Source organism: Anomalospiza imberbis, chromosome 5 (assembly GCF_031753505.1).
Source record: "Anomalospiza imberbis isolate Cuckoo-Finch-1a 21T00152 chromosome 5, ASM3175350v1, whole genome shotgun sequence".
Classification (NCBI taxonomy): domain Eukaryota; kingdom Metazoa; phylum Chordata; class Aves; order Passeriformes; family Viduidae; genus Anomalospiza; species Anomalospiza imberbis.
This window is the reverse complement of record NC_089685.1, coordinates 52004081-52031916: the sequence shown is the minus strand read 5'-3', so window position 1 is coordinate 52031916 and position 27836 is coordinate 52004081. Positions and strand designations below refer to the sequence as shown.

Genomic DNA, 27836 nt, shown 5'->3' with positions numbered 1-27836 from the left:
TCCTTTTCTTGTCCTGTTTGTTGCAGAGCTCTCATCAGCTGCTTTATTTCTTTCTCTTTTTCCCTCAGAGCTGCTGCTCTGCCAGCCCGGGTTAAGCCTGGTGTTTCATTTCCCCATTTGCCTCCTTTCAGCAATAGGACCTCCTCTGACATGTGGCTCCCTCTTCCCTTGCTCCCCATGTGTGTTTTTAGCCTGGGTTTGACTCTTCACTATTTCCAACGCTGACCTGGCTGCCTGGCTAATAGCTCTGGTCTGGAGCACAGCAGTGAATCTCTTTCCATTTCCTGATTCATCTCAGCACAGCTTTCTCTGCTTTCAAGTACTTTTCTTCTTTAAAATATCATGCTGAATCTGGCATATTTTGAACTTTTCTCCCCTAGCCTTAGTTCTTCTTCACCAACTGCTCCGTTTAATTTCCCAGCAAAAACATTTTACCATAAATTCCCAGGTGTTCCCTGCCTGTACAGGGCTGGCTTTGATCTCAGTCCTGCAGCACTTAGTGTCAGCAAATTAAGAGGGAAGCAGCCATGAACAGTTACTGAGTGTTGTGCTGGATGTGCAAGATCACTGTGATACTCATCCCTGTTCTCCTTTCCATCTGAACATTCCCCAGAAGGAGGTGATACTCTGTCTTCCGCATATTCCTTTCAGTCATATTTGGTCACTTTGGCACTCTGTTTCTCTGCCTTTATTTTGAGCCCAGTTCCTGAACCAAGCTGCGTGGATATAAACCCACGGCCTCTCCCCAGTCCTTGCAGTGATTAATGATTCACATGAGCATGACTGGAACTGGAATGTTTCCCTCTTTGCCCTTGGTCCCATCGGAACATACAGCTGCTGAGCTGGACAGAAGCTTGTATGTCCTCCTGAATAAAGAGTTTTCTCTTTCAGTGCTCTGCACTCACAAAGTTTTCAGGAGTCTCCTTCTCCATTAGGAGGGCATGGAAGTGGCATTTTCCTCCAGCTGCCATGCTCACTGTACAGTAAGAGTGCATAGATGGACACTATGCGCTGGCATGGCCTGATCTGCCACCATGTCATTGTTTTCTCATCCCACTGGTGGCTCCCTGTGCAAGCCAAAATCTCCTTCAGAACTCTTCTGGATTTTCAAGGCACCAGAGGATGCATTTGGGGCCTTTAAGTGGTGCTTATGGCTTCTCTCTTATGAGGAGAGACTGAGGGAGCTGGGCTTGGTCAGTCTGGAGAAGAGAAGACTGAGAGAGGATGTCACTAAGGTGTATAAATATCTCAAAGAGGGTGTGAGAGGATGGTGCCAGGCTCCTTTCAGTGATGCCCAGCGACAGGATAAGGAGCAATGGCCATAAACTGAAACACAAGAAGTTCCACCTCAGTGTGGGGAAGAATTTCTGTACATTGAGAGTGGCAGAGCCCTGGAGCAGCTGCCCAGGGAGGGCCTGGAGTCTCCCTCTCTGGAGAAATTCCTAACCCACTTGGACCTGCTCCTGTGTCACCTGCTCCAGGGGACCCTGCCTGGGCAGGGGTGCAGACTGGGTGACCTCGAGATGTTCCTTCCAGCCCTAATGATTCTTGGATTCTTCAGTATGGGACGTTCTTGTTCAGCTGTGAGCCCAATGGAGATCATCCTTGTTTTGCTCACTGGGGTTGTGTTGCTTTTCCACCCTGCCCACACCTCCATCTCTTTACTGCTCTGCACCCTTTGTTCCTCTGTCTCTTTGCACAGCACTGCACTGCTTGGAAATGTTCTCTCAGGGGGTGGCCATTCGCCTGTGCTGAGCTGCAAGCCAGGGAATCACTGCTGGAAGGAGTGGGAGAGGGCAGTGGTTACAGAGGTGTGTGCAGAGCCTGCCACGCTGCTGCTGGAAAGAGAACTGTGCATTATTTCCTTACACTTGGGTGTGCTCATCGTTTCTTCTTGCAGCCTGTTGAGAGACTCAGATGCACAACTGCTTCCTTGTGTTACACTCTCCGAGCCTGTACATGCCACGGTTTTGGTGCAGGATACCCCTTTTTATGTGAGAGCCTGTAAGGGAATGGTTTTTGAGGGAGGGTGACCTGTGCATGACAGGCATTCAGAAAGAGGAGCTGTAATGGAGCTCATCTCTGTGGGGAGCTTCACAGGATTTTAGTTGAGTGGCAAGCAAAACTTGGAAGCAGAAGCCTTTGCAGACTTGCAGAGATAGAAGGCAGCTTGTGTAAAACCCTGGACTCAGTCCTTTGCATGTCTTTTCTATGCTTCAGCTGAGTCCTGTGGCAGGTGGGATGTGCCCATGGTGGATCCAGCATCTCAGGCCTCGGGGCCTGTGTCAGCACAGAGGCCAAAAGAGTGGCAAAATGTCAGCTTTAAGTCAGTTTCATACAGTGTGCCAAACCTCTGCCCACTGTTTCTGGGACATTAATCATCTACACTTGAATGCTGAGAAGGCTTTTTTTAACTTCTGGGCCAAATCCTGCATCCTTCTTCAGACAGAAGTTCTGTGGAAGTCAATGGGAGTGTTGTCTGAGCAAAGACTGCAAGATGAGGTCTGCAGCCCTGGTAGTGGTCTACAGGGTGACCACACAGAATGAGGCCTGTTTGCTCCTCAGCATTCCTGCTGGGAAATTCTACTCTGCATCCCCTTTTCATCTGGTATAGGTTACTGGAACCTGAAAGTATGATACAAGTTTTATTTGGGACCTGTTCTTTGCAGAGGGGAAGAATGAAGCCTGTAGAGGCTTCATTATGTAAATGTCCTAAGAAATAAAATATATGTTGCAAAGTGGCAGTGTTTGCAGGAACTTCTTGCATAGCAGAAGGAAGAATAATTTGCACTAATTTATTGCCAGACAAAAGGAGGCTCTTGCTTATTCCAGCTTATATCAGTATATTGAGCTTTGCAGCCAATGGAGCCACAAGAACCAAGGAAGTGCCATCATCAAGAAGTCAGGGCCTCGGGAATGTTTCATGACCAGTCAAGTCTGGCAAGAGGAGGTGGAAAGAAATAGAGAAAGAGCATGTGCTGATACAAGCTGGCATCACTCCAGAGCTGCCAGAGGAGTTGCCTTCCTTTCTACCAGCTGCATTTCTGACATTTCGATGGTTCAGGCACTAACATCATCCTAATCCTTAGATAAGAAGGTGTAAAATAAGTGCAAATAAAAACAATTGCAAACAGTTGCTCAGAAATAATATTTACCATCAACTAATGAGCATATTGTTGTGAGTGCTCCTCTACTTTGCATAGGTTGTTCAGCATGTTTCCTTGTCTTTACCTCTCTTGGATGGTTGTGATGAAGTATTAACATTTAGGATATTTCAGACCCATTTATATAAAGGCCATATGCTGTTTGCTTTACAAGAGAAACAGAATTAGATGTCTGCCCTCCCACCTACTCAAAGGATGGAAGCACTTCTGCATCCTGGTTTACTTGGAAATTTTGTGTTTGATTTGAAGGGCTGAAGAGTCATCTGGCTTTGCCTTTAAGAGCAGAAATGGTTAACGTGAGGAAAATTTGCAATGTCTTGGAGAAATACAAGAGGAAGAGAAAAAAATGGCCACTGCAGATACAATCAAATGTATTAGGGAAAAAAAATAGTACCACACTGACCCTGGAATTGCATTTGGATGAAAGCAGACAAGAATTAAATTCACTACTTCTATTGTTTATCCTAGACTTTTCTCTTAAACTTAGTTGGTTAAATATAGATCCATGCTTGTCTTCATAGTACAGGCATTGGCTGGGTGAAGTCCAAGGCTGGCTGTGACCATGATCTACATAATTTTAATGTATCAATACCTGCTTTTCTGATGGAGGTAACATACCATTTTTCCTCCCTTTTTTCCCCCCACCATGGGAAGAATTACCTTCCTTATGACAGCAGTTTCCAATTCTGTAAATAAATATCTATCAAATTACAGAGATGAAAACTGGCTGCTGAAAAAAAGCCCAACCAGCAGGCAGATCAGTAAAACGGGTCATTTTAAGTAGGTAGAGTTCCCCCACCTGACTTTGACACACTGAGCATGTTCAGCCTGCGTATTTGTCAGTGCTCTTCTCCTTCCGACGGTTTTATTTGTTGGCTGCAAGTTAAGGCTTCCCCTTGCAGGACCTCTCTGGGTTCCTTCCTCCAGTTCCCTTCTGCTTTGGACTGACTGTCAGCCTTGCATTTTCCTGGCTTGAAGGCAGTGAAGACCACTGGACTGGGAGAGAGCCAGCAAAACAGCTCAGCCGCGGTGCTCGCAGCCCTGGAACCTCGGCGTGGGTTACGTGTGCTCCACTGGCAGAAAAACCTCCTCATGCCCTGGCTGTGTCTGCTCCAGGCTGAAAGTGGGGGACAGGTTCAGGGTACCCTGAATTTGCTTGATGACTCTGGCTGGCTGGTCCACAGGTGGCTGTGTTTCAAGGGGTGCTGTTTCTTGCATTGCCTTTTTTTGTTTCCAGCACTGAAGTCAGTGGGGTTGTGCAGGGCTGGTCACTTGTTTTTAAGGTCGTTTGGGAAATAGGTGATATTAAAATAGGGATGGGATGGTTTCTTGTGTGTATTGCCTGGGAATAGAAGGTAAAACAAGTTTTGTTTTCTAACAAACCAGTGTCTTCCCTTGAGGTGTTCATGTGCTCAAATTCTCATAGACACGTGCTGTGGCACTGCTTCTCTAACTTATAATGAGACTCTTTTGTACTTTTCCCATGGAATGGCATAATCACAGCATCAATTAAGTTGGAAAAGACCTCTGAGATCATCGAGCCCAACTATAAACCTATAAATCACAACAAGGTTAGAGTCAGAGCCATGCTTTAGATGCAGGCTCTGGGTGTGTGTTAACCAAGTTTGCACACAGAAGGATTTAGCCCATAGCCTTGCTTCAGATGTCCAGGGAGAAGTGCTATTCATAAAATTCCAAGTGTCCAGTAAGAAGTGCTTTCTACAAAATTTCCCCTGTAGTTCAGGTTTCGTTTCATCATCTCCTACAAGAATTTGCAGTAAATGCATGTGTTTCAGCTCACATTTTTAACATTTTTAGGTTCTCTCTCTGTGGCCCCCAAGTTTTTTTTTTTTTTTTTTTTTAATTTTTCTTTAATCTCAGGGCAAATTTTTGACCTAATTTGGAGGGGGGACAGTTTTACCTGGGTGAAAACTGAGTGAGGATGGCGAGGCTTGTCTTGTTGTCATGGTAGAAGCAGAGATAGAGGTTTATAATTGAAAATAACATGTAAAAAGCTTGTTTTGAATTTCTCAATGGAATCTAAGAGACTGGGGGGCAGTTCTGAATCCCCTCAGATACGGTATTTAATATTTATGCTTTCATTGCACCTTGACAAACATTTCACGTAGTTATTGCTTTGCTTGAATATGGAAATATGTTAATTATGGCCTTTATTGCGCTGCCTGCTCTTTTCCTCAGCCTTTTCTATTCAACCCTCTAGGTGGCCTAGCACAATGTGGCTTCTTTTCTTTCAATGAGCTCTTTCCACACTAATAGGGTCCAGGGTGATGTGGAGAACCATGTGCACAAAATTGGTGCACCACCCCCCATTCCTTTGTGGGCATGTCAGGTTAAATTCATATCAGCAGGAGGGTCACTGCCATGATTTTCAATAGCTCGAGATGAGGTGATGACTTCAGACAATGGTGCCACACTCTCCAGTTGGAGACACTTGCCTCACCAGTTGCAGTAGTTAATTAATATGCTAAAAATAGAAGCCAGTGATACAAATCGCTGCCTGTTGTACAACAAAGACTGGGCATGTGTAGCTTTGATAGCCAAGTTTATGGTGCTTGTTATGGAGGGAAGTTAGTTTAGAGCTAGAGGCAATGTAAGACTTTCTGGATGCTGAGCTTTAGTCACTCTGGGCCTCTGGCCATTCGCTCGCTGTCTCATTTGCATTATGAATGACATTAAGGGAGCTAACAAGGTTATTGGGCATAGAAATGTTCGCATGTGACCCCACGTGGAAGCAGACCTACAGCAGTGCTAGTTGGCAGAGACACTGTGCCTCTTTATTCAGCTTCCTAGGAAGACAGTTTCTGGGAGTGGATCTAAAATCAGCCACGAGAACACCGGCGCTCAGATAACGTGGAGGTCGTAATGCGAGGTCAGGAATTACAGAAGGCAGGTGGAGCTGTGTCCTTTGCTCAGCCCATTCTGCCTGGACATGGCACCTCCCTGCACCATCTTTTTACTACATCCTGCCTGAAACTCAGGACAAGGAGGGGAAAATTATGGAAAATCAATTGCTACTCGTAGTTCTCATGCATAAGTGAGAGACAGTTTGGTGTGTCCAAGATCAAACATGGAAGTTTCTTCCTAACTTAAGAGTGTGGTTATCCTTTACGTGTGTTTGTATAAATCCATGTGAGCTAAACATGAAAATGGTTTTGATCATAGACTCATTAAACTTGGAAAAGACCTTTAAGATCATGGGCTCCAACCCTAACCCAGCACTGCCATGTTCACAACTAAACCATGGCTCCAAGTGCCACATCTGCATGTTTTTTGAACATTTCCAGGGATGGTGACTCCACCACTTCCTTGAGCAGCTGGTCCAATGCCTGGTCACCCTGAAGAAATTTTTCCTAATATATTTATTCTAATAAATATATCCTAATATCCTAAACCTCTTCTGGCACAACTTGAGGCTGCTTCATCTTGTTTTGTCCCTTGTTCCCTGGGAGCAGAGCCTGACCCCCACCTGGCTGCACCCTCCTGACAGGGAGGTGTGGAGAGCAGTAACGTCCCTCCTGAGCCTCTTTTCCTCCAGGTTAAACACCCCCAGCTCCCTCAGCCGCTCCTCATCGGACTTGTGCTCCAGCCCCTTGCCCAGCTCCGTTCCCTCCTCTGGACACGCTCCAGCCCCTCCATGTCCATCTTGCAGTGCCAGGCCCAGAACTGGACGCAGCACTTGGGGTGAGGCCTCCCCAGTGCCCACGACAGGGGGACAGTCACTGCCCTGGTCCTGCTGGCCACGCCATTGCTGACCCTGGCCAGCAGCCCTTGGCCTTCCTGCCCTCCTGGCCATGCACCGTGGACCAGCAGGCCCAGGCCCTTTCCTGCTGGGCTCTTCCCAGCCTGCAGCTGCTGGGGGTTGTGACCCAGGGGCAGTACCTGCCACTTGGCCGTGTTGAACCTCATCTGTCTGGCCTGGGCCCATCAGTCCAGCCTGTCCAGATCCCTCTGCAGAGCCTTCCTGTCCACAAGCAAATCAACACACCTGCCCAACTTGGTGTCACCTGAGAACTGACTGAGGGTGCACTCGATCCACTCATCCAGGTCATTTTCAAAGAGAACTCGCCCCAACCCTGAGCCCTGGGGGACACCACTGGTGACTGGCAGAAAGTGCAATCCTGGAAGTGTAATTCCCATTCCCTTGCCATGTGCTAAGATCAGCATAGTCAGGGCTGAGTCCTGACTGAGAATTTGGGAGTCAGGGTTCTCCTGTTGTCTCACTCGTTAGTGGGAGGCAATATAATTTAATTTCCAAGAATCCTATGTACAGTGGATTCTTACTATTACCATAGTGCATAAATTATTCTTTTTATAATAATGGCAGTCCATATGCCTTAATTCAGCCAGTGGGAATTTGTCCTTCAAAAGTGTCTGTCAGAGTGTGATGTCTGGTAGGAAGCAGTGTGGAGTGTTGGGCATGCAGGTAGGAACCTGCTGGTGGCTTTGTGAGACAGAGAAATCCATGCCAGGGTTTCAACTCCTCCTTTTGTCTCCCCACTTCTGACACCCCTGTTCTGGTCCATCTGGGTGAATGTTATGTCCCAAGTGCCATTCTTACTGGACTGCTTCAATCCCAGGGATGTATTCCAGCCTGGAGAAGAACATGCTGTCTCCACAGCTATTGAAGTATGTGCCAGCTCGGAGTTTGGGAGGCTGAGAACAGCTCTCCATGTGTCTAAAACCGCAGTGGTTACACAGACATCAGCAGGGTTACAGAATTCGTGAACAGAGGGGATTTGGGATCTGCAGCAGGGCAGTTTTCTGTAATCTGTTTCTATTGATGGAATGTATTGCTTGTAATTTATTTCTTACGTGTTACTTTGGTTTACTCTTCCTTCTACTCCAGTTCCCCCAGCTGAGAACTGGTAGAGAAAGGTTTGCTAATACTGAAAATTGGTAGAGCAAGGTTTGTTAATGAGTTATTGTTGAACCAAAGGACTTGCAAATCAAGTTTCGTTTTAGGAATATATCAAGATATGGGAGATCTGGTATTTAGCAAGATAAACTAGTGCTGATAAACCAGTGTCTGTGGCAGTATCATAAACCATAAAATTGCCTTATAAAGATCACAGGATTTTATTTTAATTTCTCTTCTGATTTGACAGATGTGTGAGAGGAAGTTCTGAAGTGTGTTTTCAGCTTGTTTATTAAGAAGTAGTAGTAATGACAAATGTGATCCTTGTTCATTGATTTCATAGCTATGGGCTGTAAGTGTTCTCACTTCCTAATTGCTAAGGTAGTAAAGATGAACCGTTAATTAAAATCTTTTTCCTGGACAGGTCTTTAAATGCTCGAATTAATTAACTCTTTAAAAATTGACGTGACTAAAAATCTCATTTTGGTCCTTTGTGATACCTTATTCCAGTTAGTTTTCTGGTTATACAGAGAGGTCTAATGTGACCAAGACCCAAATTTCTGACATAAATTACAGAACGCCTCCTTCTTCTCTTTCCTTTTCTTTAAAACTAAGGAAAGACTATTAAAAATTGTCCAGGTTTACTTTATGCATCAGTGAGAATAAAAGACTGAACTGCATTTCCATTTTAATTTGCAGGTCTGTTCCCCCTCCTTTGACTGCTTGTGATGAGCAGTGTGACTAATGAGCTCCATGGGACCAAAAAGAGTGGCACTTTTCCCTTTCTTCTACTTCCCCGGGTTTTATTCTTGGGTGTGGTTTTTTTTATGTTGCTTGCCTCTGATGTTTTGCAGCTTTTCTGGTCTGGGCTTGGACTAATTCCCAGATCTGTTCTTGCAGATTTTAACTTCGCCATGTACCCACCATCAATGATAGCAACTGGAAGTGTGGGAGCAGCCATCTGTGGCCTTCAACTCGATGATGGGGACAGCCTCACGGACCTCCTGGCCAAGATCACAAACACAGATGTGGTGAGTGTCCCACATTCCTCTTCTCCTTTCACTTCCCAGGGCATAAGGAGAACTGGGCCTGATCCTGAAGGCTGAGTGGAGCAAAGGAGGGGAGTGCTTCTGTAGGGAGTGAAGTGTGGACCCAGCACTTTGGTTTGAGTCTCCAAAGCTCCTTGATTTCCTGGAATTCAGATTTTATTCAGGCTTGGTGGGGAGAGCCTGCTTTGCCTGCCCGGGCTGGTGGTCCAGCAGGCTGAACCTTCCCAGGAGCCCTGGGTGATGGGGTGAGCAGGCAGCATTCCCTGGGGCATGAAGCAAACCAGGAGTTGTGCTGCTGTTGGTCCTGTGCTTGCAGTCATGAAACTGCTCTTCTGGCCCTCCTTCAGGTGTCGCCTAAAAATTCTTGGCATGGAGGAAGTGAATAATGAGCTAATTTCAAGGCAGGACATGAGACAGGCACAACTCAAGCTGACCTTAATGTGTGCTAATTTATTGTTTTTGATTCATAGAGTAAATATGTGGCATTATTGCATCCGTGATAGCATTGTTAAATGAAGATTTGGGTATGTGATTTGGTTAAAAAGGAGTAATTAGTCCAGGTTACTTAAAAGGGGAGATTTTTGATACTTTTTTTTTCCTTACAATCAAATTGATCCTAATTTTCAAATGCAATTCTGAGGTTTCCCATTTATTTTAATTTGAATTGGATTTGCACAGAAAAAGGAATATTTCCAATTCAGAGTGCTTGAAGTCTAAACCATAGAATCACAGAATGGCTTGGGTTCAAATGGACCTTAAAGATCGTCTCATTCCAACTCCCCTGCCGCAGGCAGGATCACCTTCCACTATCCCAGGTTGCTCAGAGCCCATCCAGCCTGGCCTTGGACACTTCCAGGGATGGGGCAGCCACAGCTTCTCTGGAAAACCTGTGCCAGGGCCTCACCACCCTACCAGGGAACAATTTCTTTCTCATATCCAATCTAAACCTGCTCTCTGTCACTTTGGAGCCATTCCCCCTTGTCCTGTCACTCCAGGCCCTTGTCCAGAGTCTCTCTCCATCTTTCCTGTGGGCTCCCTTCAGGCACTGCAAGGCCACAATGAGGTTTCCCCAAAGCCTTCTCCTCTCCAGGCTGAACAATCCCAGTTCCCTCAGCCTTTCCTCCCAGCAGAGCTGCTCCAGCCCTCTGATCCCCTTTGTCCCTCTGAGAGGAGGAACACCTTCACTGCCTGAGAGAATTGTGGGTAAGCCCTATAAGGCCCTTTTGCCGCATCTTTCAATTCGGAAAGATTTTATCTACTGTGCTTTTCTAATCAGATTGTTTAATCTGAAAGAGAATACCTACAAAAACATCTTAGTAGTTCTTAACTGGTTAGAAGATGGGGTTTTAATTTTGCAATTAAAATGCCTTCACACCTTTTCTTTTAAATTTAGCAGGATTTTTTTGTCAAAAGCATGCTTTTTGCCATCTTGGTGAAAATCTTCCCAGATCTGACTGAGCCTACATTCCTTCAGAAGAAAAAATTAATACTCTTCCCAAATAACAAAGAACTCCTAACATTTTACTGTTCCCATCTCCTCTCCAAGAGTCTATCAGCATTGGGTAGAGACCAGCTTCCTTTCTTTGCTCCTGGTCTCAGCCCACAGGAGCACAGACTATAAAGCCCAAATGAGATGAGAACAAACTCATCACAAAAGGAGCTTCTGGGTAATTTAATTGCTAAAAAGTATAAGCCTTTGCAGAAATTAGAGGTGCTGTTATTTTTTTCAAGGTGTTTTCCTTTGTGAGGCAGAGGTAGCTTTAACTCCCTGCAAGCTTTGAAGCCTCAACCTAACCAAAGGTTGCCAAAATTTTTGAGTTTGGGCAAAATACTGTATTTTTCATTAGCCTGCTGTTTAAATTTGGGAGAAATATTTTGCTAGGTATTTTCTCTGTGAGTTATGCATTGGAAAAATACAAAAGGGCCCAAGACTGGAAACTTACATCCCACATGATAAAGCTTGAGAGAGAGAGAAGCAACTGAAAATGGGAGAAGCATTGGGCAGGCTTAGCAAGAGGTAGTAATACCAGCCTCATGTGTAAAATGTATTGTTGGAAAAAACCTACTGTCTGGATTGTGTAAGAGTTGGCCCAAGGCTGTGTTAATAAAGAGTAAAGACTATTGTAATGCATTTTACACTGGGACTTAATTAAAGTTGAATGAAGAGCTTCAGTTCTCTCACTTCCGAATTTCTGATGCCTGAGAGCTGTTCCTGCAGTGGCACAATTAATTCATTGTCACTGTGTGAATGATTTTGTTTTCCAGTGGGGGCTTAGGGAAGAGGGAGAAATGAGAGTTCCTGGTCTTTAGGACCATCATTTGGGAGAAAAATGGGGAAGTCACAGAAATTAACAGTTCTGCAGAGGAAAACCTTCTGGCCCCCTGTGCCTCTTGGTAGCCCACAGGAACCATCAGGCAGCTGGGGAAGAGTCCTTCCCATCCAGAGGGTGCCAAGGCTTCTGCTTCATTTTTGTTTTGGAGTGTGTGATTGCTTAGCATGGAAACAGATGATAGGACTTTGCCACTGGCTTTTCAAAAAATGTCACTGTCTGAGGTGAAGCATGAAAAAATCTCAGCTTCAAAGCTGCAAGCAGATGAAAAGGAAGAATGGTAATGAAACCCTGATGCAACTTAAGTGCAGTGAGCTTTTCTGAACTTTCACTGTTTTATAATGATAATTTAAGGGTGCAGTTTATTTGCTGGGAAATAGCAGCTTTAACCAGGAGGCTGAAATCAGTGGTGTTATTTTAGATTTACATTAGTGTAACTGAGACTGGAGTTTGGCATTTACAGCTAAAATGAATGTTTTTAATGGATGTTTCATTAAGAATTAGACCAAAAATACGTTATTAATAACAAAACATGTAATTTAGAGCCCAGCGGTTGGGTAGGCAGACAATCAGCACGAGAGTTTCTTTCAAAAACACATTAGTGTTGGATATCCTTGTATGAATCCAGAGCAGTGCCCTAGACTTGAGATGGGGCTGTCCAAGGCATCCTGGACTGTTATTTTAGGGATAACAGTTACTGCTGGTAAATAGCTGCCCTGGGCTGTTTGGTGAGGGTTGAATCACAGGCTGGAGAAAGTGTGACAACAGCGCCAGGCAAACCCTGTTTTCATTACTCCTTCCACCGACCGAAATCAACGGCAGGGAGCTGCTCTTGGAGAAGCTCAGCAGCCTGAAGGGTAGTGAAAGTAGCTCTGCGTGGTGCATCTGAGCTGCCTTCTCTGATTGCTACTGTCCCTAAGGGCTAATCCCACACAACTGAGGGAAAAGATTCTCCCCCTCTACTCCGTTCTTGTGAGGCTGCACCTGGAATACTGCATGCAGTCCTGGTGCCCCCAACATAAGGAACTCTCAGAGTAAGTTCAGAGCAGGCTGTGGAATTGATAAAGGGAACTGGAGCAGCTCCCCTGTGGAGACAGGACAAGAGAGCTGGGGCTGTTCAGGTGGAAAAGAGAAAGTTGTGTGGAGATCTCAGAGCACCTTCTAGCATCTGAATGGGCTACAGGAGAGCTGGAGAGGGACTTCTCATCAGGAACTGTAGTAACAGGACAAGGGGGAATGGCTGTAAATGGAAAATGAGTAGGTTTAGATAGGATATTAGAAAGAAACCAGGAATTAGAATTAGAATTAGAATTAGAATTAGAGAGGGTGTTGAGGCCCTGGCACAGGTTTCCCAGAGAAACTGTGTCCTACGCATCCTTGGAAGTGTTCAAAGCCAAGTTGGATGAGATGCTGAGCAACTTGGTCTAGAGCAAGGTGTTCCTGCCCATGGCAGGGGGGTGGGACAAGATCACCTTTAAGGTCCATTTGAACCCAAACCGTTCTGTGCCTCTGATTCTGACTTCACACAGCTCTGAAGGATGGGGATTGCATGTTCCAGTCTGTTCTCCTGCCAGGGGCTGGGAACATTTCCTTTGTGGTTACTTGCAGAGGAGAGGCTAGTGAGCGAAGAGTTAACAGACCTACTGGCCGGAAGCCTCAGAGCTCCCTGTGCATCTCTTGGTGGGTCATTGCAAAGGAAAAACAAACAACTCAGGAAGTCAGGAATTCCCATAGCATCCCAGACCAGCACTCCAGTGCAAGCAGTATCCTGTCCCTGGTGGAGCCAGATGCTTTGGAGGAGGATACGAGCATCCCTGCTGTGCACAATTACGGGATGTGAGGAAGGATAGCTGAATGGGTAGGGCATATTTTAAAACCTTGCAATCAATATTCTGCTTTGCTTGAGACCTGTCTTGGGTAAATCTCTTCCCTCATCTCCTGGAAGATCAGCCATCCAGGTTGCATCTGGATGACACACAGAGTTGGTCTCCCCAGCATCAGCAGCCAGGAAGAGGTTTTCAGGCAGAGCCAATGCCTGTATGTGGGCAGAAGTCATCTCTAAAAGTCTGTTCCCAGATGGTAACTGGTGTGTATTGAGTGGTTTGGAAAATCTAAAGCATATTTAAGGGTCTGAAGTAGAAAAAAGCAAGGAACCAAGCATTTTTTAAAGGCTCGTCAAAACAGCTGGCCGTGAGCCCTTAAAAATGTGGAGTGGGGCTGTTTTGAAGACTGGATCCATAATAAATGGCATTTAAAATATCTCCACTTACACGTGCCACATGTCAGTGCTGGGATGTTTTTTTTATTATTCCCAAGATCAGAGACATCCTTTCATAAAGATTTGCAGATTTCTGCACAGAAACGGAAGTGAAGAACCATCATGCTCAAGAATTCAGAGCTGCAGTAAAAAAATCATGGAAATCTATCTTGAATGGATCGCATTTGAACATTGTCCCTGGAGCACATACACCATTTATCCCCTCCTTTGTAGTGTCTAGGGCCTGTGGTTTTGGAAGCAAGAAACAGAACTTGCTGTATCTTATCCTGCCTTATTTGTTGCAGACCGCATTTTGTATGCAAGGAAACAACAGGCGAAATAGCCTCCCAGAGAAAGGAAGAATGAGATAGTTTCCTAAGTTGTCTTTGCCTGAGTTGGCAGCTGCTCTGTTTCATTCAGCTTTTTGTTCCCCAGTGAGTGCTGTGCGTGTGTAGCAACAATGGGGTGATGCAGTGACACCGCGGGCTCATGGTGGAGTTCCGTCGGGTCCGTTGGCAGGCGCGGCCGCGGCCGGCGCGCCGAGGGGAGCCAGGCCCCCGAGGAACGGCTCCCATGGATCAGCCACTCTGGCAGGGAATCCTTGCTCAGCTCCTGCAGCTCTGTGTAATGCAGGCAGGTCCTCCCAGCTTTTTGAAAATCCCCTTTTTCACTAAACGCTCAGAGGGTTTCTTACAACAGCATAAATCCGACACCTTTTCACCTTTCCACCTTTTCACATCTTCAAAATATTGCCTGGTAGAGATTGCCAGAATCCCAAGTCACGCTGAGCAAGGAGTATCATGGCGTCTGCCCCTGCATCGCCCTGCTGGTGTATTGGCTTTACTCTCTCTTTTCCCAGTTCTGAAAACATTGTTCTCCTGTTTGCAATGAGAAGTACCCACAGCAGCAACAGGAAACCAGCAAACTGAGTGGTGAAGCAAACAGTGGAACTGAATCTAGAAAGGGCACTTTTGAAACTGCTGAAAAGACCAAAAAATTGCAAAGAAAAATGCCCTGTATTTCAGATTCTTAATGTTAGTCACCTTATTTATTGCATTATTGCAATAATGTGGCAACAGTAAGTGGAGAAGCTCTGGCATGAATTAATTTTTTGCGGTTTTTTTGTTTGTTTTGTTTTTTGAATGAGATGTCCTTGTTAGTCCACATGAGGTATCCTTTGAAGCAGCACATTACTATTTTCTGTACTTCCAGCCTGAAAAAGAGACATTGACACTTACCTGTGGTTGATGCTCTTTGTTGTAGTAGCAAAAACATACATTCAGGAGGGGAAATAGTTCTGGGTCTTAACTGCATCCGTTAGATGTGAGATTCCTGTAAATACAGTAAATGGATAAGATATTCCCACAGCAGCTTTCCAGGCTCTTTCTTTGGAGGTCAGTGAGGTAAAGGCCAGCGCTCAGCACACAAAGGCCCCACTTTGGGAAGGAATCCCTGTTTATGTCAACAATGAAGCATGTGCTTTGGAGAGGTCTGAATTGGGGCTTAAATGTGAACCAGTGGAGGAATCCAGCCAGCTTTTGTGTGTAGGAGTACAGATGACATGTTCCACACTGGAATTTATGTAAATCCCAACTCTTTAATGCATGTCTGATTTCTGCTTCCTTAGATTATTCAAGCAATGTGTACATGTCCAATGAACGGTACTGTCATTTTGGGTATCTCCAGCATCCTTTCCATTTATCAAACCAGATCTTGCATCTAAAAGAAGTCCTTTTCTAATTTCACTTTTGCAATTAGTTTTAAGAAAGAGGAAAAGACTGGGGGCCTTAACACTTTTTTGTGAAGTAATTAATATATATGTGGAAAACTAATCGCCCTTTAACACAAGAATGCCAGAAGGCTTTTTTAGTATTCCCAGCTTTGGGATTTTGGGCAGTGCAAAGCAAGAGCCTGTTGCTGGAGTTGAGTTGGTTTGGGTTGGGTTGAGTGGGAGGCCTTCCCTCGTATCTTACCAATGAACCATAAATGCCAGTTTGAAACTGGAAGCTGGTGACCACTGTAGGACATACATATGCCACAGAAGTGTTGAAAAGTTCAAAAAAGTGAATTATGTGTAATATTCTGCAGGATCTTCCCTAAGGCTTGTGCTTTCTTTCAAGATTGTCATGAATGGAAATTGAAATCTTCAATGATTATTGACTTGAATAAGCAGCTCATGCCATAGAGCTGCTGATTCCTCCTTCCAATTTTTTTCACTGCCAGCATTTCCATTATAGCCAGGAGGCTGCCCCTCATCAGACACAGGAGAGCTTTTCTTTTCCTTCAAATGCTTTCAAATGTGTGTTAGTGAAATCACCTACGGATGAAAGAGTTTCAGAATGAAAAAAAAAAAGAAACCCCAAAGTTAATTGCCTTTTTAGTTCTGTACATGCTGAAGTATAAATAAAACTATGGAATGGAAAGTACCAGAACTATTTTAATCATTAAAACTACTAGACCATATAGAAGAATGGGGAAGTTGATCCATGTGACACACATTTAAAAAGTTTTTTATAAAAACAACAAAGGCAAACCCTGCAGTATTCTGAAGGAATGGCCTAGACCTTGTATTGCAAAATCTGGGGTCATACTGCAGTGCATTATAGTGTTCTTTCAAGGAAGATTTCTTGAAAATAGTGCAATTCATGGGTTTTTTCTTTGATATGTTCTTAAAACTTAATTCTCTGTTGTCAGAGCCATCTAGAACTTGCAAAATTAAAGTCCACCAGTAAAATACGTACACATGCAGCAAATCTCCATGAAACTTGGAGTTAAAAATACTGTGTCATGGGAAGGCCGGGCTGTTTGTCCTGATGGGTTTTTAGTAGTTTTTTGTATCATGTCCTTTAACTTTGGATTGACAGAAAGTTCCAGCGATACCCTCATCTATACAATAAAGCCACTTACTTACCTTATCACGTTGTGACAGCTGGGCTGATAAGATACTCTAAATTATGTTTTTTTTCCTTTCACCTGAGAGATTTAACATCCAAGGAGCTTTGGTATGTAAATAGCAACACTTTTTTGGAAACTGTTTCATACTGAATGCATTTTTACTGTAGGTTTCTTTGTTTTAAAGAATTTGGTGGTTTTAAGCACAAAAATTGTAGACCAGAGAAATAATACACAGTGGCCTGGATTCTGTATTCTGATATGAAATAAAATCTATGTGACAATTCCAGTCGAAGCCACTTTATAGGTTTTATATACAAAATGAAGACACCAGAAATGACCCATTTCTCTATAGGGTTACCTGGAGATTTCAGCCTCTTCTTATCTGAAATGAATCATCGTGCTGCCCATCAGAAGTTTGAACAGTGATGGTGTAAATGACCATACATGAGGGTGTTTAGGAACAGACAAAGCTGACTCCAAATGCTCAAGCCTCATGTTCCGCATGTCACCACCCTTCCTTCCCCAAGCTTGCCTGCAAGGAAATTGCCTCATTAAGCTTTTCAGACTGAAGCTGCTTAAAAAAAGTCTGGCTTGTTTTCAGAAGGACACAGTGCTTTGAAACTGTGCTTTAAAAGAAGAGGTTCTTATACCCAAAAAAAGCACATTAGGAGTGTTGTCTGTTGCAAGAGTCTCCAAGCTGGTGCCCCCACACTTGAAAATGCCTTGACCCACACAGTGATTTGTTGTCACTGCCGTCTTACGCACAGGTGAATGCTTACAACGGACCTAAAGCCCTCCCTAGCTGATAATAAAGGATTTTCTTTATCTGAGGACAGGATTTTGCAGCCAGCAGCTGCTGGCTGGAAGCCAAGAAAAATGGGTGTTCATTACCCACCGGAGCTAATTGCGCCCATCGCAAACGTCAGCATCGCCAGCGGAACAGATCCTCTTCACTGGATGTGTTTTTCCCAGTCCAGCTGGGATGACAAATCAATCCTCCATGTATGAATATTTCAAACTCTCCCCAATAACCAGCTACTGTGTAGAAAAAGGGGTGTGTTGGTCAGGGCCCAGCTCCTCAGTGTTGCAGGCACATCCCGTAGTGGGTTGTCAAGTGCCTGTGGAACCCTGTGGAGGTCAGTGCCTCATTCTGTTCTTCAGCTCCCCTGCCTGACAGTGGGAATGGTGATGCTCTGTCTCACTGCCCTAGCCAGATGCTGTGAGGACTCTGGTTAAAGCATTGTGCTGTGAAAATCCTCCTGCCAAACCCTGTGTTGCTCTATTCCCTGAAGATTTCTGGAGAGACCCAGCTCTTAGGCAGGCTGAGGGTGCAGGAAATTTGCAGTATTAGTGCCTTTTCCAGAAGGACTCCTCAGGGCTGCCTTTAGAAAATGCCATTTCTTGTAGCGCCACGTGTTCCCCTGCACAGTGTCAGATTGATACTCCCAGTGCCAGCACGCTGAACATGGTTGGCATTGTGTTCATACAGTCACAGCTTGGGTTTTATTTTTAAGTTTCTCCTGTAACTCAGGGTTTGTCAAGGTTTTCTCACAATTTTTTTTCTGGTAAAATAACCACATTATTTGGTCTTCCAGTGTATTATCAAGAGTGTGGAACATCCTGTAAGTATTTTAATAGTCGCCTTCTTCATTGCTGTGTCTGGTTTAAATGTGGTGAATCCTTTGCATTTATTTCTGTGTTTATATTTCACGTTTATTGTGGGACTCCTGATGGATAGGCTCCCATATTTATGTTGCTCTACTGTACCCTGCTGTTTCTCTGAAAGTTCTGTAGTTTGCAATGCAGTGGTCTCTGGGAACTGGTTTTATGTTCAGAAAATGATGGGACATGGCACTCAGTGCTCTGCTTGTCAAGGTGGTGTTTGCTCAAAGGTTGGGCTCAGTGGTCTCAGAGGTCTTTTCCAACCTAAATGATTCTACAGTTCAGTAATGCATCTGCATGTTTGGGGCTTTTGTGAATTTTCTCTTGTGTGAATTTTCACAGATAAACTGACCTTTGTGCCTCTGCCTGGGGGACCCAAATGTGTGACAGATAAAACTCAGCCCCAGAGCACCATGCTTGTTCAGGAACCTCAACACTTCTCCAATTGCCCAACAGTTTGCTTTGTATGAAGTGCGTCTGTCTGTGTGATCTTGGTACAGCACATGGAAGTTATTTCAGGATAAAATTGCATTTTTTTTTGTAGAGAAGACCAACTTAGGTGCATAGGAGAATGAAAAATTATTTCTCTGTAATACTTAAATTCTTGCTCAAGAAGACCACATAAATCACATAATCATAGTCATGGAATGGCTTGGGTAGGAAGGAACCTTAAGGATCATCCAGTTCCAACCCCCTGCTGTGGGCAGAGACACCTTCCACTATCCCAGGTTACTCAGGGCCCCATCCAACCTGGCCTTGGACACTGCCAGGGATGGGGCAGTCACAGCTTCTCTGGGCAACCTTTTGATCAAAGACCAGTAAAGTATTAAGATTTAGAGCCTAATAAATACAGCATAAACAGTGTTTAACCCAGGGAGTTTGTACACAGCGATTACCTCTAAGAATTCAAGGTTGATTCACGTCAGAGCAGGCACTTCTCGGAAACACCCGACCAATGCTCTTCCAACTTCTGCTAGCTCAAGTAAGATAAAAATAACCACCTTTATCTTTACTAATAGATAAATTTGCTTTCTTTTCTCTAGGACTGCCTTAAAGCTTGTCAGGAACAGATTGAGGCAGTGCTCGTGAACAGCCTGCAGCAAGTCCGGCAGCAGCAGCAGCAGAGCAACCCGTCCAAGACAGTGGATGAACTGGACCAGGCCAGCACTCCCACAGATGTGAGAGACATCAACCTGTGAGGACATCGGCACACAAAGTCACGCTTGCTCCCCCAGACCCTTTATTTTTGTTATTATTTTTAGAGTGAATTTTTTTTAATCTGCTCCCACATAGAACATATTTAAAGCTCTTTTAGGTATAAAGAAAAACAAAACCAAAAAAAAGTACAAAAACTGAATAATGAAAAAAAAATATAAGCGTTTGGTGCCTGTGATGTTCTACAGAAGGGAATCCCACAATATATTTGGTAATTGCTATTTGATTATGTATCAGTGATATTAAATGCTTATAAAAGCATACAAAGTAGCTAGATCAATGTAAGCCTGCATTTGTGGGAACAAAGTAGAGTATACTTGTCTGTGTATTATGAACTAGTGCATACACCCCTTTTTTAGATATAAGAAAGGAATTGTGTGTGCGATTTTATGGCTTGACTAGATTGCAAAGCAATAGAATAAGGGGTTTAGGGCAAAGTGGGAAAAGATCCCTGAAGCAATTGAACCATTTTGAATGCAGAAGAGATTTGCTGATCTGTCACCTCTGTTATTAGTCAGAAGTGTTTGTTGGATCTCTGTATGTTAGTTTTGTTTACTCTTGCTGTCTGTGGTAGCTGCTACCTAAGAAAGAAGATGCTTTATTTTACCAGCCAGAAGAGCAGGTGTCTTTTGGGCTTTTTTTTTAGTTGATTTATTTTTCTTTTTTTTTTTTTTCCCCAACTTCCCCTCTGCCCCCCTTGACTTTTTATCTACTTTTCCTTCCGAAATGGTTCATTCTAAACACAGCAGCATGTTTGGCATGAGGGCAATTCCTTTTACCCAGCCGTGGGCCGAGCCAAAGTTCCCAAGTGTTCATGGTCAGTGGGGGGAATGCACACATTAATCCCGACCTGTTGGCTGGACAGACCACCTCCAACCTTTGGATTGCAAGATGTGGTGGATCATCTAGGAAAAGCATTAAATTCCTTTACAGTGCTAATGCTTCACGTCCATGTTAACGTCTGGCAGCTTCTTAGCTTGGCCACAAAGACATTTAAATGATGCTCTGTCCATCTTCCCTTGTAATAGCCCCTCACTGTGTTAAAGAAGATGAGGTTTGGTTTACTCCCTCGTCTCTCTTCCCCCCCACTCTCCCCACACACCTTTTCAGCATTTCATTAACTTTCTTGATCCACAGTGAGCGTTTTTGTAAACCATTTCATTCGAAAAGCACTTTGAAAATTGTTCCTAAGGGATTAAATGAGATGGTTTATGACAATTTTGCGAGAAAAGAAAAACAAAAAAAAAGAGAAAAAAGAAAAAAAGAAGAAAAAAAAGAAAGAAGTCACAAAAGCAAGGCTTTGTATAGCTTTTTATAGTCAATATTTTCCAGTATCTGGTGTACTCGGTTAGCTGTGGTGTTGCTGGAAATACCAACACCCGCTTCAGATGACATTCCTGTCATGACATTCCGGATAAAAGCCTGACCATCTGTATTGTTCAGTGTCACAGAAGGATCTTAATACCACCTGCGTGTTTATCTATGGACAAGGAAAGAAAATTGCTGGTGCAACAGCCGTGGTGGTAAACATCGAGGTGCGTGACTTGGAGTTTTATTACAAAGGTGTATTCAGTGTACTTGAATTTATTTTCCTGCTCCACCTGTAACGAAGAGGCATTTAGATGGCAAAGGAGTTGGAGCAACTTTTGGTTTTTTTTTTTGGTTCTAGTTTTTTGGTTTTGTTTTGGTTTTTTTTTTTTTTTTTGCACAATTGTATTAACGGTTTGCAGATATACAATATGAAGCTGTTGGTTGAAATGTTAATGTTCGCATTTTTAACACAAAAATCCAGAAAGAACATGCTACTTCGAAGAATATTATATGTATGGACTCAGCCTATTTGGCTAGATGAGGGTAGAAAATGGAGTAAGATTCTAAGGTTTTGTTGTTTTTTTGGTTTTGGGGGGTTTTTTGGTTTTGGTTTTTTTTTTTTTTTGCGCTGCTAAGAAGCTATGATTTGTTTCATTCTTATTCACATTAACAGTACTTAGCTGTATTGTTTCACTGAGTGTGCTGCTATTTTATAAACATTTTTATAATATATTATTTTACTGCTTAAATTTCAAATCCTGAAGTAGATGGTTAAGTGGAGATATGATGAGTTCTTTGATTTACTGGAAATGCCCTGTACAGGTTTTTTTTTCCCTAATAGCGTGTTCATGATTTTTTTTTTTTTTAATTTTATTTTTTCCTTCTTTCTTCTTCCTTTTTTTTTTTTTAATCTCCTTTCTTCCTGATCACATCCTGCAAAGATGGTATACTTACCTCAGGTTTGCTGGACAAGAAATGGTTCCCATTTTCACAATACCTCACACAGTGACAGTTTGGTTGCCCCGGGGCCCGCCCGGGAGAGGTTGCAAGCAGCCGAGGCAGGGCACTGGCTCCTTTTTGGTCTCTGGTATCCTTTTCATAGTGGAAAAAATGCATTGACTCTCCACTGGTGAGCAGGTCTGTTCTCCCCAAAACTGCTGCTGGGCACAGCCTTGGCCTCACCTCCCGCCTCGATGTTCTGCGTTGGGAGCACCCGGAATTTTGCAGCGGTGTCTCTGTCCTGGAGGAAAAAGTAGCTGATGTTGTTGAAGCAAGACTGTGGAGCCACACACAGATCAGATCAGATCAGGTCAGATCATTCCTTGGCAGCCCTGCCCCTTGGCTTCATGGGGAGCTGTGCCAGAGTGTCCTGATGGTGGGGTGACCTCTCCGAGCGCTGGCACTGTGTCCATCATGTTGGCGTGATTTGCTCCGTGCCTTAGTCCAGGTGTAGGCAGGACCTGTGTTTAGGGTGCCTGCCCCTTCTCTTCATCCAACCTCCTTCACACCCCAGTCCCACAGCAGCCACGGGATCACAGGGATGATCCCTGCAGAGGATCACAGGGGTGATTCCTGCTGTGGAACACAGGGCTGATCCCTGCTGTGGATCACAGGGGTGATTCCTGCCATGGAACACGGGGATGATCCCTGCTGTGGATCACAGGGGTGATTCCTGCCATGGAACACGGGGATGATCCCTGCTGTGGATCATAGGGATGATTCCTGCCGTGGAACAGAGAGATGATCCCTGCTGTGGATCACAGGGCTGATCCCACCAGGTCACCCCTCTGCAGAACTGAAGGGGCAGGGGCTGAGGGCCTCCTCCGTGGTCGGCTGCTCTACAGCAGGGTGGGGGCGAGCTGTGCTGGAAGGGGCAGCACTATTCAGCATTCCCACTCCCTGCAGGGTCCTGGTGGGTCTGTGTGTGTCCCCACCAGGGTGAGGAGTGTCCTCGGCTGCAGTGACATGCTCAGCAAGTGCCAACCCTCTGGTTACAGCATACTGTTTGTTTGAAGGCTGCAAACCCTACAACTTGAGTGCTTTCATATTAGCTTTCAGAATAAAATGACTGCCTAGTACTCTCTTTTAACAGCTATTAAAGGAAGTGTGTTGTTACTGCAAATGAGGTGTGAGATCTTCCCCTCCTGAACTGCAGAAGTCGTAAACCTCCCAATTGATTGATTAAAAAAGAACAGAAAATGTGTTGCTGATTCTGCCTTCTCAAGTGCCAAAGGATTGGGACAGTTGCTAAAAGTGTTTCTCTCTCAGCTTCCTATTGATGGTACTTTGATGGTCTTCTCCTCCTTCCCGTTACTGTAGTGTAGGAGCACCTCATAATGTATTTATTTGTATTTCCAACATGCTTGTGAAAGAGAAAAATACCAAGTAATCCCATGTCGATGATTTATGCTTGAGTAATTGGACAGCTCTTAATTACTCAGCAAACCACCTGGCCACTGGATTTTTTCCACTATGTTTATTACCATGTTCTCATGTACCTCAGAAATCACTCTTGGTTGCACAGTTTCTGTTCTCAGACTTTTTTTGGGTTTTGTTTTGGTTTGGTTTTTTATTTGTTGGGTTTTTTTGGTTTTTTTTTTTTGATTTTTTTTGGGTTTTTTTTTTTTTTTTTGCTTTATTGAGTGTGATGCCATATCAAGTCAACGTTACTCTCTCACAAATGTGCTCTTTAAGAGGTGTGGATGTTTATGTGGTCAGGGGATGCTAGAAAGTGTGGTAGTAGACATCAGTGTAAACAAAAGTATTTAGAAAGTACATGAGGTTGTTTTTGATGGATAAGACTCTGATACGGTGTAGTCTTGATTGCCTTTTAAAAGGTCTTTGTTCAGTGTTGTCATTTTTATTAATAACCTATTGTTTTGACTAGTTTAAAGATGGTTCTAAGAAAAGTGTTCTGGTGGGATTAGGTATGCTGTATGGACAATAAACTCACCTTGACCTAAATTTACTTGCCTTGCTTTTATTCCTTCAGTGAATTTGGTTGTGTCACTCATTCCATGGTGGTGTTTCCTTGGTGGGATGTGATTCTTAAGCCTCTGATCTGGATAGATGGTGTTAGCAGACATATAAAATGAAGGCTGCACTCACAGAACAAGCCTGCCTCTAAAATGTAGCTGCCTTCCCATTGGATAGGCAAATTCTGGCATGTAATCCCTTGAGATTCAAGGAGAACAAAGTCCTAAAAAGTGGTAAATTGCAGGATCAAAATATTTTGTGGGAATCAAATTGAGCTGGTGAAAGGCCACATGGAGTTCACATTTTTGCAATGAATTGAAATACGATTTCAATCTTCACTCAGTTGTTTGTTGCACTGGAATGCTACTGCAAATATCAGATTGTTTTTCTTTCTGTAAACCTGGGGAAACCGTGAGTAAAAGGAGTGGGATTTGTGGTGAGGCCAGTGGGAAGAAATGAGTCCATTGTCCAGAGTCTGCTTCCTCAGCCTGTAGCCAGGAGGGCAGGATGCTCAACCTCTCCTCTCCCACATTTGCTTGCGAGTGCCTGCTGTGAAGTGACCAAGCTCCTGTGGGATGTGTTTGGCCTGACCTCTCCTCCACTGCCATCCAGTAGCAGTTTTCTCCTGAATTTCCAGCCCTTTTTCACTCCTGGGGAGAGCAAAGAGACCCTGAAGAATGAAGAAGAGGCATTTGGGCAGACATACTGGGGAAACATCCAAAAGACAGACTTCAAGATAAACTGAACAGGGAGAAGGAAAAAATCCCGAAAGAACAAATATTGCTAAAATGAAGAAACATATGAGCAAAAATAAACAGAAACAAATAGAATAAATCATGCATGGAAATGTGAATAATTATGAATTATGGGATGAATATTAATGAATTAAAAATTAATAGGAAATAGGGATTAAATCAGGAAGCTGGGGGTCGGGAGATACAGATCTTTCTAGCCATAATCACACAATCTTGGGACCTGTGGTTTTAGGGAAAGTCTCTGAAGACTTCCCTGCCAAATGTCTTGTAAGTCTCACACTTCCCAGCTTGTCTGCACCAGAGTTAGAGATTCTAAAACATCACAAGTCCAGGGTTTTCTCTGACCACCACTGAACAACGTGACCACCACCTTCTAGCATTTAGTAGGCTCAGCTTGGAGCCTGTGAAGGACTGGAACTGTGCAGTGACCAAGCCCTGAACAGATTGTCTGGAGAAGGTGTGGAGTCTCCCTCACTGGGGTATTCCAGAGCTGTCTGGACACAATCCTGTGCTCTGGGATGACCCTGCTGGAGCAGGGAGACTGCCCCAGTGGGCCCTTCTAAGCTGACCCATCCCGTGCTTCTGTGATTGTGGTTCTGTTTAAAAGGGTTCTCAGAGGTGATCTGCATTCCAGCTGGGCTTCCGATGTTCCTGCTGATGCAGCCAGGAGACAACACTGAAACTTGTGGGAGTCTCAGTGAGGACACTTGATGGGGAGAGCATCAGGTCAGTGCTCTGCTGGGCTCCAGCAGCACTGTGAGGAAGGGCATCCCTCAGCAGCAGTGGCATTCAATCAAGACCTATTAGGATTACAAATCAAGGTGAGTAAAGATGAGGTATTTACACTGAGGTAAGGAAAAACACTGAGTTTTGCTGCAACCTGCTAGAGAAAGAGAGAAAGGAACAAAGAAGAAAACAAGTAACAGGGAAAATGTCTGTCTCCTTAAATGCCTGTCATTCTGTGGAAATGATGTGGTGCTAGCTTGGTCTTGCCATTGAGTTTTCTCTAAAAATAAACTGGGTTGTTATTTGAGCTCTTCCAAAATGCAACATGCAGAAACTGCAAGAAGAATTAGGCCAGAGCAGTGAAGGAGAGTGAGAAAGGTCAGCAGTCCGGCTGTGTTTGGCTCCTCAAGATTACTCAGGAACCCTTCTTAGAGCAAAAGCTCTGGTTCATCTGACAGAGGACTCACAAGCATCCCTGAAAAGCAATAGATTGACCTTTCTGATTAGGGTTTTCAGAACTTGAGCAAAGCTGTGGGTGGGACATAACCAGCTGGAGGATGAGGGATGAAATCAGCATTGCATCCAGCGCAGTCAGACAAAAATTGATCTCAATTTTTCCAGCTTCCTCACATTGTCTCTGAGGGGAGAACTCATCACACTCTGCAGCCTCCTCACGAGGGGAAGAGGAGGGGCAGGCCCTGATCTCTGCTCCGTGTGACCAGGAACAGGACCCAAGGGAACAGCTGGAGCAGTGTCAGGACAGGATCAGGTTGGATGTCAGGGAAAGGTTCTTCCCCCAGAGGGTGCTGGGGCACTGAACAGGCTCCCCAGGGAATGGTCACGGCCCCAAGGCTGCCAGAGATCAAGCAGCATGTGGACAATGCTCTCAGCGATGCACAGGGTGGGATTATGGGGGTGTCTTTGCAGGGCCAGGAGTTGGACTGGATGATCCTTGTGGGTCCCTTCCAATTCAGGATATTCTATGATTCTATGACTGTAAATTCAACTTGTTTGCTTCTCCGAGAAGCTTTTTATTCTGATTACTTTGGATCTGCTTCTTAGACCCAACAAAGTATTGATCTTTGTGGTGTGCGCTGATGATGATGTTTAATCTCCCGGGTTTAGGTATTAGGTCTTGGCCTAACGCTACAGAGCTTTGCGACAGGAGTGCCTAAACCGCGGGTGTGTCTCCCCGGCGAGCAGCAGCGCCAGGGCGAAGGGTGGGATCCGTGATCCCGGGAAAGGCGAGGGCCGTGGAATGGGAAGGGGCCGCGGCGGGGGCTGCAGAGCGCGCGAGGAACCGCCAGGGGGCGCCCGCGCACCGCGCGCGGCCCTCAGGACCCCGGGAATCCCGCGCGGGGAAAGGAACGCGCCCGGCGCTCCCACGGCTCACCTGAGCGCCCGCCTCCGCCACACAGCCCGCAGGCACAGCTCCAGCAGAAGGGAAGGTATACCGCACTGAGAACCCGCTTAAAAACAATTAAAAACATGCCCGAAGTCACTCTGCCACGAATGAAATTGTATTGAGGCCCCAGTTTGAGGCCTGTCTGCAGCACAATCTCTCTGTGGGATTTGCCAGGGTTATGCCTCTCTTCAGGCCGGCACGTCCTTCAGAGGAGCATTACACAGGCAGAGAAGTGCAACGACACAGAACTGAAGAAATTCAGCAAAGGTTTCTGCTGGGTGTATCTGTAAGCGCAAGGAGCAAGATCAGGTCCCAAATGACAACTGAAAAGGGACACCTAATCGAGTAGCTAAGCCACGAGGCTCTAAGTCAGAAGGTACAGGCTTTCCAAGCTGTTCTCTCGCAAAGCCAAAGCGGCTTGCGAGTCACCCAAAGTGGGTGACTTCAAAGTCTCTCTCAAACTTTGCCTGAAGGGCCGTCGCATGTGCTTAGAAGAGATGTTAAACTTGATCCTCTAAACCACGTGTGAGACACAGCTGGAGTTTTATCACCGCAGCAAAACACAGTTGTTTTTAATGGTGATACAAGAGAAAGAGGTTGGAGCTGATTCACTTGGCACTGGCTCATTTACTGGCAAGACTGTCACTGGTGTCACCCCTTGAAAATGTCAGTTCTGAAATCTGTGGAGGAAAGGCACTGCAGAAATTTGAGGTTAATGCCACGCTGCAAAAGGAAGATAAAAAGGAAACGAAACAGACACAATTATTGCATTAAATATTTAATTTTGCATCTGCTTCAGACAGCTATCAAATGAAACAAATCATGTTTCAGTCTTAATTTAGAATGTATTTGGTGTTAAAGCACAAACCAGTTTCAAACTGAAGTCAGACCTCTGGACAACCCAGAAGAATCTCTCGGATTTTTAGATAGCATTTATTCAATCCGGTTGAGAAATCCTGAAAGAAATACACTCATTTGACCAACTCATATTTTGGTTAATCACACTGTCTGTAAGGCATAAAACTTCAGCTTTCTGAGGGGAAAAGGATGAGTTCCAGTCACTTCTTGTGCTACTTTGTCCATTTTATCAGCAGGAATTTCTAGGTTGCCCAGAGAAGCTGTGGCTGCTTCTGGATCCCTGCAAGTGTCCAAGGCCAGGTTGGACAGGGCTTGGAGCAACCTGGGACAGTGGAAGGTGTCCCTGCCCATGGCAGG

General features: G+C 44.6%; 1 protein-coding gene and 1 long non-coding RNA gene across 5 annotated transcripts in view; both read left to right on the top strand.

Moving 5' to 3' along the window:
• Positions 1–22011, top strand: part of CCND2 (cyclin D2) — a 29700-nt gene extending 7689 nt beyond the window's left edge. For 2 of the 4 annotated variants that reach the window (XM_068190779.1, XM_068190778.1), the window contains 2 exons: positions 8941–9071; positions 19277–22011. In XM_068190779.1, coding sequence (XP_068046880.1) covers positions 8941–9071; positions 19277–19432 — 287 coding nt within the window. In that variant the 3' untranslated portion in view covers positions 19433–22011. Of the gene's footprint in view, positions 1–8940; positions 9072–13027; positions 13629–13735; positions 14023–19276 lie in introns of those variants that run through there. The other 2 variants (XM_068190780.1, XM_068190781.1) reach the window with 2 other exon arrangements.
• Positions 22012–22269: 258 nt separating this feature from the next.
• LOC137474318 (uncharacterized) lies at positions 22270–23723 on the top strand. Its single transcript, XR_010999293.1, has 2 exons — positions 22270–22324; positions 22500–23723. It is a non-coding gene; the product is annotated as an uncharacterized lncRNA (long non-coding RNA).
• The last annotated feature ends 4113 nt before the right edge of the window (positions 23724–27836 follow it).